This window comes from Piliocolobus tephrosceles, chromosome 19 (assembly GCF_002776525.5).
Source record: "Piliocolobus tephrosceles isolate RC106 chromosome 19, ASM277652v3, whole genome shotgun sequence".
Lineage (NCBI taxonomy): Eukaryota > Metazoa > Chordata > Mammalia > Primates > Cercopithecidae > Piliocolobus > Piliocolobus tephrosceles.
The window spans coordinates 19,285,054-19,295,000 of NC_045452.1; the positions used below are offsets into that span (position 1 = coordinate 19,285,054).

The 9,947-nt window shown below is 58.9% G+C and overlaps 1 protein-coding gene across 1 annotated transcript; it reads left to right on the top strand.

Annotated features, from left to right (window-relative positions):
- The first annotated feature begins 766 nt into the window (after positions 1–766).
- CDC42EP1 (CDC42 effector protein 1) lies at positions 767–9,719 on the top strand. Its single transcript, XM_023222280.1, has 3 exons — positions 767–889; positions 6,393–7,132; positions 8,464–9,719. Exons 2-3 carry the CDS (start codon positions 6,670–6,672, stop codon positions 9,132–9,134), a joined length of 1,134 nt encoding a protein of 377 aa, XP_023078048.1. The 5' UTR covers positions 767–889; positions 6,393–6,669; the 3' UTR covers positions 9,135–9,719.
- The last annotated feature ends 228 nt before the right edge of the window (positions 9,720–9,947 follow it).

Genomic DNA, 9,947 nt, shown 5'->3' on the forward strand with positions numbered 1-9,947 from the left:
GCTGATTCCCTGCCCCCCATGGAGGTGGGGGGGGGCGGGATCTGTAAAGTCTCTGAGATGCGACTTCATTTACCTGCCAAGCAAGCCTCCTAGGTGCTCTTGGAGCAGAGGACATTTCACACAACATCTGATGCTGCTATTATCTATCCCACTTTCAGATCAGGAAACTGAGGCAGAGAACGGTAAGTAGTTACTGAGGTAGGACAGGGGCCCAGGCTGTCTGGCTCCAGGGTCCCGGCCTTGACAGCCACTCTACCCGACTCTACCAGTCGCCCCAGTGTGGCTGTCTTCCTCCTGGGCACCGCGGGGCCTGTACCGGGTGGAAAGGAATGAGAATCAGGAGGAAAGGAGTGGGCATGTCATGCTTGTAAACATCAAGGTTTAAAGGCCCAGGCATTCAGGGCCTCAGATCCAGCTTCCCGATTCCCCAAACTCCCGCAGGGCGCGGCTGGAGGGCCCAGGAGGGAGGAGAGTTCACCAGGCCTGGACGCCCCAAGGCCACGCGGGGAACCGGGTGGAGGAGGGGTTGGCGGCCGGGGACCGGAGTCGCCTTCCCGGAGCAGCCCACACGTTCCCCGGCTGGCCCTGGCCGGGGTGGCGAGGAGAGAGGCCTGGCTTGGCCCCCCAGCCGCGTCCCCCCCAGCTCTCGGCGGCGGCGAGGACGGTGCCGGGGAGGGGGCCGGGCCCCGCCCGCGGGCGGGAGGAGAGGGGCGGGAGGCAGGAGCGCCCACACCCCGCCCCCGCCCCCGGATCCAGCCCGCGGAGCCCGCGGCCAGGGCGGCGCAGACCGGCCCAGCGACTCTCCCGGGCTGCCAGCCGGGACGCGCGGCCGCCGCCGCTGCAGGACGAGTCTGCCCTAGTCCCGCGCCCCCGGGGCTCGCGAAGCCAGGTAACAGCTGGGGCGCGCGGGTCCTCGGGGCGGAGGCCGTGGAGGCCGGCGAGTCCGGGCGCCTGCGAGGGCTCTGCACCCTCCTAGGTTCCCGGGGCCGGGACGGGGACCGGACCAGCCCGGGAGAGGCGCCCCCGGGTGCCCACGGGAAGGCTGGGCGCGGCCGCGGAGCCGCGCGGGGAAACTACGAACTTTCGGGCTTCGTGTCCCGTTCGGGGCGGGCGGAGGGGGCAGAGGATCGGACAAGACTCAGCGGCCAAACTGCGTGAGGAGGGGGCGAGCCGAGGTTCAGAGCGGGGGCTGTCTCCGCGCCTTCCTGCGCGGGGGAAGGAAGGGCAGGGGCGGGGAGCGGGCGACGCGGCGGAATGTCTCCCCTCCGCCGAGGCCCACGCGGAGAGCGGGAAGTGGGGGGTGGGGGGCCCGGGGAGAGGGACAGGCACCCTGCCCCCTCCCCGACCGCCGCATTCCAGGCTGGAGCCGTGGATGAGGTCATCCCATCCGGTTCCCCTCCGGCCAAGACAGCCGGCCGTCCCCTTCCCCCGCGGAGCGACCCTCTGCGTCCTGAGCCCCAGGCTCCCGCGTCCCCCCAGGGAACGTTGGGTGGTCGAAGTCTTTCCCGGACTTCCAATCCCGGTCGCCCTCCAGATTGTTCTGCCTTTGCCCCAGCCGTGCCAGACCCGCAACATTCGAAGCCCCTTTCCTAAACCGGGAAACTGAGGCTTAGAGAGGAGAGAGGACTGGCTGGGAGGCCGCAGCGACACGAAACGTGGCGCGGGAACCCGAGACGCAGCCCGCAGCCGCTCCTCCTCGCCTGGTCCAGGGCTGGTTTGGCTCTAACTCGGGGCGGTGGGCACGAAGCGCGTCTCCTTTCCACTTTTCCCATCGCTCCCCAATGGCCCACGGTGCCCTCCTTGGAATACGGAGGACCGGGTCCCCTAGCGCGACTGAGAACAACTAGCTACCCCGTTCTGGCCTGTTTCCACGTCTCTCCACCTTGAAGCGTCTGGACTTTGAGGGGAAGGAGAAGCCAGCTGCCCGGGTTAACCCCTTAACCCAGGGACCAGAGCAAGTTTAGGGGAGCTGCCGTAACCAAGACAGGGACCCGCTGTCCAGCGGTAGGGGGCGGGGGCATCACCCAGCTGGATGCCCGCAGGAAGGGGGCTGTGTGCACCCGAGCAGTGACCTCCAGGATGAGACGTGGGCCCCTGGCCAGCACTGCGGCCTGCGCGTGACCCCCAGGTGAATGCCAGGCTGCAGCCGCCCCCGCTCTCCTTCAGAGCGGCCCTTGGCCTCCCCGCGACCACATGTGCCTCCACAGCGGCCCCTGTTGGCCGGATCCTGGCTCCAAAACTTGTTCTTGCGTCATTCCCACCACTGAGTGAGCTCCGGCCATGCGCCCAGGCCCTGACTATCCTCTATAGGGTAAATATAAGGGCTCCAGGGACACTGAAGCTGTGTGATGACCTCCTTGCCCAGGTCACAGGCGCTGAATCTGCAGAGCTGGGTCTGCTGTCTTCCCAGGCCTGCACCTGCACCCCACACCGTGCTCAGCACTGAGCAGCCAAGCCCTCCAAATCCTCTTCCCCATTCCCCATCGTCTTCACCCCCACCCTGGGGCATTTATCAGCGATGTTGGTCTGTGATTGAGGGTAAATGTCTCCTTTCTGAGTTTTGATTTTTCCATCTGTAAAAGGGGTGTTCTGAATACTAACGGGTGGTATTCCTGGGCAGGTGAGGGGAGGTGAGCCTGGCACCAGGACACTTGGAGCCGTGCTTACTCCTAGTGCCAGGTGAGGCACACCTGATGGCCAGCTAGCCTGTGGTTGGCAGCAAGTGTCACGTGGCTGCCGCCAGGGGTCCCTGGAATGAGAGATGTTAGTGTAAAGGTGTCAGATTTGAACCCATGGCTGCCCTGCTCCATCCAGCATCGGAGGGTTTCATTACATTTTCTACCCTTGCAACTCCCCTGGGAGGGGAACTGTCTGGTGTGCTGCTCCCGTTTTCCACATGGGAAGGTGGGTCCTGGTACCCTGCCCTCAGCTCCACAGAGCTGCGCAGTCTCTATAGGGTTAGTAGACAGGGTGGCGTGGGGGATGGGTACTATTGGGGGATGCCCAGAAACATTTGAAAGATGGGATCATCACAAGATTGGGGAGGAAGCTGGTCCCCCAAGTCAAAAGTGGCCATGGGGGTTAAGGGGGGAGGAGCCCCTTTTGCTAGGAGAAGAGGTGCTGCCTCAAGAAGTCAGGGAGGCCAGATGTGGTGGTTCACACCTGTAATCCCAGCACTTTGGGAGGCTGAGGCAGCAGGATGGCTTGAGTTCAGGAATTTGAGACCAACCTGGGCAATGGAGTGAGACCCTGTCCTTACAAAAAGTGGAAAAACTTAGCTGAGCATGGTGGTATGTGCCTGTAGTCCCAGCTACTCAGGAGGCTGAGGTGGGAGGATCGCTTGAGCCTGGGAGTTCGAGGCTGCAGTTAGCTGTGATGGAGCCACTGCACTCAGCCTGGGTGACAGAGTGAAACCCTGCATCAAAAAAAAAAAAAAGTCAGGGAGCTGGGGTGGGAGCAAGTGGGTGAGGCCACATGGCAGACCCTTCTACAGGACTTTTTACAGAGGAACATCCTCCCCACTCCCATTCCTTCCCCCAGAGATGCATCCTTAATCCCTGCTGAGCAGGGAAACTTGGCCCTGCCATGAACCTGTCACGGAACCTTGGACAGGTCTCCCTTCCCTCCGAACCTCAGTGCTGCCTGTCAAATGGGCCAAGCTGTGGCTTTGCAGGGTTGTTGGAGAATCAGATGACATCATGTAATGGTTGGCCAACTGTGGAGCGCTTCAGAACTTCAGCAAACATTCCACGAGGACTTCTCGGTGCCGGGGGTGCCAGGGAGGGAAAAAGATGATTCAGAAGTTCCTCCCCTCCAAGGGGGAGGAGTTAGGGTCAGGGGAGGAGCAGATGGTGGGAAGGGAAGAGAATGTAGTCAGAAAACAAAGCAAGCTTTGTCCTATTGGCTTCTTTGTTCTTATCTTGTTATTTAACCTATTTTGAATTTCAAATAACATTAGAAGGGCAGTATTGAGATTTTTATGCTTGGAGGTGGCAGCAATGGTTTTAAAAAAGGAAGAAGGCTGAGCCACAGATGTAAGTGTTCTTGTTAAGGATCACTATTGACTTTCATCAGCTGAGGTCCCAGGTCTGTGTAGGTAGGTGACTTGCCCAAGGTCACACTGTGAGGACACTGAGCCCAGCCTGCCCTCCCACTCTCAGAAGGGGCCAGGGTGATGTTTTGGCATGCAGGTTATCATGGAGATCTGTGATTCAGCTGGCATTGATTTGGCACTTGCTAAGTGCAGAGCCCAAGCTGGATGCCCCAGGGAGAAAGGCAGGAAAATCCAGGCCACTGCCCCACCCTCCAAGTGCATTGCCGATCTCAGGAGGTGAGACAGGGCTCCACAAGGCAGTCAAGGACTTACGTAAGTCAGAGGCTCTGAGTTCAAGTCTCGACTAGCTCTGTGGATCTGACCTTGAGCCAGCTTTGCCCTCAGTGGGCCACAGGAAAAGCATAGGATCACAGGTGTGCTCTAGCCTGGACTTTGTATGATACTAGAAGAAAAGGGGTCAGAAGGAAAGGGGTCAGAACAAGAAATGCTTAGAGAGGCTGGAGCTGGGGAGGATATGTGTGTGTATGGTGGGGATGGGGAATCAGGAAGGGAGAGATGGGCAAGAAATAGCTTTTGGCACCGGCTGAGCTTTTTCCAAAGCTTGCTCCCTGACAACAAGGCTCCCACATCAATTTGACAAACTGTGATAAAGTCTTTTCCTGCGGGCCTTCTCAGAGCCTTGAATATGCTCGCGCGTGGAGGACGCAGCTGGAAAAAGCCACTTTTGACCACAGGATCCTTATTCCAGGAAGCTCCTTGAAGGTGGATGGTTTGGAGGAACCTCTGCTCTGGCTGTTTACCCAGCTTCACAAAGCCTTGGTGAGGCATCTGCTCCCTCCTGGCTTCGCTGGGTGGCAGAGATTTTAATGCACAGAGAAGGGAGGTGACTTACTCAGTTACTCAGCAGAAGGCAGAGTAGCCTGGGGCTCCAGGGCTCTGGGATGTGGGGCCTGTTTCACCATTTGTTGCTATGTAGCCTCAGGCAAGTTACTTCACTTCTTGCCTCAGTTTCCCCTCTCTAACTGATACCGTGCTGCCCTCAGGAGTAATGTTTTTGTTGTTGTTGTTGTTGTTGTTGTTGTTTGTGAGACAGAGTCTCTCTCTGTCGCACAGGCTGGAGAGCAGTGGCGCAATCTCGGCTCACTGCAACCTCCGCCTCCTGGGTTCAAGCAATTCTCCTGCCTCAGCCTCCTGAGTAGCTGGGATTACAGGTGCCTGCCACTATGCCCAGCTAATTTTTTATATTTCTAGTAGAGACAGGGTTTCACCATGGTGGAGACCAGCACCACCAGGCTGGTCTCTAACTCCTGACCTCGTGATTCCCCCACCTCGGCCTCCCAAAGTGCTGGGAGTACAGGCGTGAGCCACCACGCCCAGCCCCTCAGGAGTATTATATGGGTTTAAACAATGAGGCAAGTGAGGTCTTGGCACTTAGTAAGTGCTTCATAAGTGGGCCCTGCAGAATAAGCGCTTTTTTCTTTTCTTTTTTTTTTTTTGAGACAGGGTCTCGCTCTGTCGCCCAGGCTGGAGTGCAGTGACACAATCATGGCTCATTGCAGCCTTGACATCCTGAGCTCAAGGGATCTTCCCTTCTTAGCCTCCTGAGTAGCTAGGACCACAGGCACACACCACCACACCCAACTAATTTTTAAAAAATGTTTTGTGAAAACCAGGTCTCATTACGTTGCTCAGACTTGGAATGAGCACTTCTATTTTTCCCTCATACATGGTTTAAGTGTATAGCTCGATGAATTCTTCGTCCCCTGTTGAGTCAGTACCTGCTCAGAGGCTGCTATCATTCTGATTGCTAATGGAATCAATTGGTTTTGCCTGTTACTGAACTTTCTTTTTCTTTCTTTTTTTTTTTTGAGACGTAATTTTGGTCTTGTTGCCCAGGCTGGAGTGTCGTAGTGCGATCTCAGCTCACTGCAACCTCTGCCTCCCTGGTTCAAGTGATTCTCCTGCTGGAGGTTCCCGGGTAGCTGGGATTACAGGCTCACACCACCACATCCGGCTAAGTTTTGTATTTTTAGTAGAGACGGGGTTTCCCCATGTTGGCCAGGCTGGTCTCGAACTCCTGATCTCAGTTGAGCCACCCACCTCAACCTCCCGAAGTGCTGGGATTACTGGCGTGAGCCACCGTGCCTGGCTGTGTTCTTGAACTTTCTATACACAGACTCACTCGGGTCCCCTTGTGCCTAGCTTCTGCCCCACATCAGCTGGGGGCCTCTATCCATGGGGTTGTGATGATCTATCCTCTTCAGCTACTAATGTTTGGACCCCAGATTCCTCCTCTGTCCTGGGCTTGCCATCACCGTCCTTTCTGTCTTCCTTCCAGGTCTCCACCCCTGGGCAGGAGAGAAGCTGACCACCGCGGGGGTGCTTTCTCTACGCTTGAACATCTACAGCTGCTTCCAGGGGGCTGGCAGCTGGCCCCAGGGAGAGACGAGCCATGGACCCCCCACAGCCTCAGCATTCGGTGACCTCACTTTAGGACAGTGTCATTTACCGCTTCCGCCAGGGCAAAGGAGCTGAGCAGCCATCCCGAGCCCGGCCCACCTCCCTCCCGCGGCCCCTGGTGAACATGGACTAGCAGCTGTGAGCGGCCAGAGCTGATGCCCGGCCCCCAGGGGGGCGGAGGCGCCCCCACCATGAGCCTGGGCAAGCTCTCGCCTGTGGTCTGGGGGTCCAGTTCACAGGGAAAGAGGCGGCTGACTGCAGACATGATCAGCCCCCCGCTCGGGGACTTCCGCCACACCATGCATGTGGGCCGTGGTGGGGACGTCTTCGGGGACACCTCCTTCCTCAGCAACCACGGTGGCAGCTCCAGGGGCACCCATCGCTCACCCCGCAACTTCCTGGCCAAGAAGCTGCAGCTGGTGCGGAGGGTGGGGGCGCCCCCCCGGAGGATGGCGTCTCCCCCTGCACCCTCCCCGGCTCCACCGGCCATCTCCCCCATCATCAAGAATGCCATCTCCCTGCCCCAGCTCAACCAGGCCGCCTACGATAGCCTCGTGGTTGGCAAGCTCAGTTTCGACAGCAGCCCCAGCAGCTCCACGGACGGCCACTCCAGCTACGGTGAGGGCCTGGGTTATCTTGGCCCACTTTTCAGAGGCTGAGACTAAGGCCCAGAGGGGTTCAGTGGTTCCTCCAAACTCCAAGCGAGCTCTGTTGCCCGGGCCCCTTGGTCTCACCACAGAGGGCAGTCCCAAACCCCACATCAAGGATGGGGAGGGGGTGCAGTGGTGGGAACAAGCTGACTTCCCAAAACACCTGAGGTTGAGAGTGAGGAGCTGGAGTTTGAGTTCTAGCTGCCCCTTACTTGCTGTGTGACCTGGGCAAGCACGTCCCCCTCTCTGGGCCTCGACTGAACCAGTCATCCACCCATTCTTGCCCCCTTCAACCAAAGCCTTCCCCTCATGTTGGAATGATATCATGGAGAGGTGAAGGGCCTGGGCTCTGGATTCCAATCCGGTTCTGTCTGATTTTCAGGAAGTCAACTGACCTCTGTAAGTTCAAGTCCTCACCTGGATAATGATTCTCTCGGGGTCATTGCTAAGATTCAGTGCCAGGAGAGGCATAGGGGGGCTGGTACATAGTAGGTGCTCAGGACACTGGAGCTGTTGTTATCTGAACTTGGTTTCCTGTAACTCGACAAATTTGGAAAACCTGGGGACCACAACTCAGGGGCCTTCTTGCCCAGCCGGAAGTGCCACCTTGGCGGTTTGGGCAGAGTTCACCTGAGAACCATGGGCCCCTGCTGCCACCTGGTGGCCACTCCCTGCCTTGCGGCATTTAGGGCAAACGCTCTAACGCCACTGCCCCAGGCAGCTGCTCAGAAACACACTGAGGACTGGTCCACGGAAACTCGATTCTGTCTCAGGTCTGTAGTCCTGGAAGCACGGGCTGGACTAGATGACCTTGGGAAGGCACATATCTGTCCTTCATTTCTATACAGTCAGATCGTGGCTGCTGGTCCCATCCTGTGTCCACAAACCAGCCCACGTGCTATGGGTTCACCTGCAGCCATCAACCAGGGTCATAGCAGGGTGGCCATGGCTGAGGTCACAATTGGGACTGAGAGGAGATTTGAGCTCCAGGCTTGATTTCACCTCATCAGACTTCTATGGCCTTGGGCTAGCCCCTTCGCCCCATCCCAAACTGAGCCTCACTTTCCTCATCTGCATAATGGAAATGAGGACAATGATGATTTTCAGCTTTCAGGGTAGACAGGAAGACCACACAGGTGACCATGGAGCATATTCTACTGGAAAGGTGGGAGAAACTGAGGCCAGAGAGGGGAGGGACTAGCCAGAAGCCACTCAGCAAGCCAGGACTTGTCCTGTGTCCCCTCCTGAATTCCTGGTGAGGGACCCCAGCTCTGAGCCCACTGCCCATTTCTCTTCTAGGCCTGGACTCTGGGTTCTGCACCATCTCCCGCCTGCCCCGCTTGGAAAAGCCGCATGACCGAGACCGGGATGGTTCCTTCCCCTCTGAGCCCGGGCTTCGCCGCTCAGATTCTCTCTTGTCCTTCCGCCTGGACCTCGACCTTGGGCCCTCACTCCTCAGCGAGCTGCTAGGGGTCATGAGCCTCCCGGAAGCCCCTGCAGCTGAGACTCCAGCCCCTGCCGCAAACCCCCCAGCCCCTGCTGCAAACCCCCCAGCCCCTGCCGCAAACCCCCCAGCCCCTGCTACAAACCCCCCTGGTCCTGCTGCAAACCCTCCAGCCCCTGCCACAAGCTCCACACCCCATGGACACTGTCCCAATGGGGTAACAGCTGGGTTGGGCCCAGTGGCTGAGGTGAAGGCCAGCCCAGTGGGAGGGGGTCCACGAGGACCTGCTGGCCCTGCCCTCGGCAGGCACTGGGGAGCAGGCTGGGGTGGCAGCTGCCACTACCCGGAGATGAATGTGCGGCAGGAGCAGGTGGAGGTGCTGCCCCAAGCCCGGGCCTCCTGGGAGAGCCTGGATGAAGAGTGGAGGGCGCCCCAGGCACACAGCAGGACCCCGGTGCCCAGCACGGTGCAAGCAAACACCTTTGAATTTGCGGATGCTGAGGAGGATGATGAGGTCAAGGTGTGAGGGGCTGGGACATGGTCCCAGGGCCCCACCTAGGTGCAGAGCCGGCCCCTCACCTAACAGCTGGTTCCTACCAGACCAGAGAGGGGAGAAGCCGAGTTGCCCCTAAACCCCTCTCCACCTCTGCAGGACAGACATGGGAGGGAAGACAGGGAAGGCCAGGATTGCTCCGGCACTTGGATGCTCCCAGAGGCCCTGCCAAGCTGACCACCTCCTCCCACTGCCACTCTGGACCTAATAGCTCTTCCTTAGGCCCCACTCCATGCCACCCCCACCAGCTGGAGGGCCCAGCCTCACAGTGTGGCCTTTGTGCCAGACCAAGCTGCCCGTGGGGCGTGGGGGGCAGGGAGTGTACCACACAGGGCCATTGTCTCACCTCCCAAAGGAACCGCCTGCCCCCAGCTCATCCCAGAGCGTCCCCGCTGTAACCCTGACAGCCCTCTCCCAGGCCGCTTCCCCAACATCCCCACCCCAGCCTCCCTCCTACCCCAGAAAGGTCAGGTATGACCTGCCGGGGAGGAATCCCACCTGCCTGTATACCCCAGACTTGCCTCTGGGGCCTGATTAAATAAGGCTGTTTTGATAAAAGGTGTCCTGCAAGATGCTTGGGGACGTGGGAGAACAGCATCAGCTCTACCTGCTTCAGTCCCCTCCCCTCCAGGAAGTTTAGAAAGCCAAGGACCACCCCCCAAGTCAAGGCCCCCAGCAGGGGAGGGAAGTGTACGCACCAAGGGGAGGGTAATGAGTAACCAGGCTGGAATGCCCCTGAGATAAGAGACCCAGGTGGGAGCCTTATCTGCAGTTCCGGGAACAGCT

Excerpts from the sequence above, each read along its gene's own strand:
- CDC42EP1 (XM_023222280.1), top strand. The coding sequence starts at position 6,670 with ATGCCCGGCCCCCAGGGGGGCGGAGGCGCCCCCACCATGAGCCTGGGC. Across the intron at positions 7,133-8,463 it reads GGACGGCCACTCCAGCTACG|GCCTGGACTCTGGGTTCTGC; the intron begins GTGAGGGCCTGG and ends TTTCTCTTCTAG.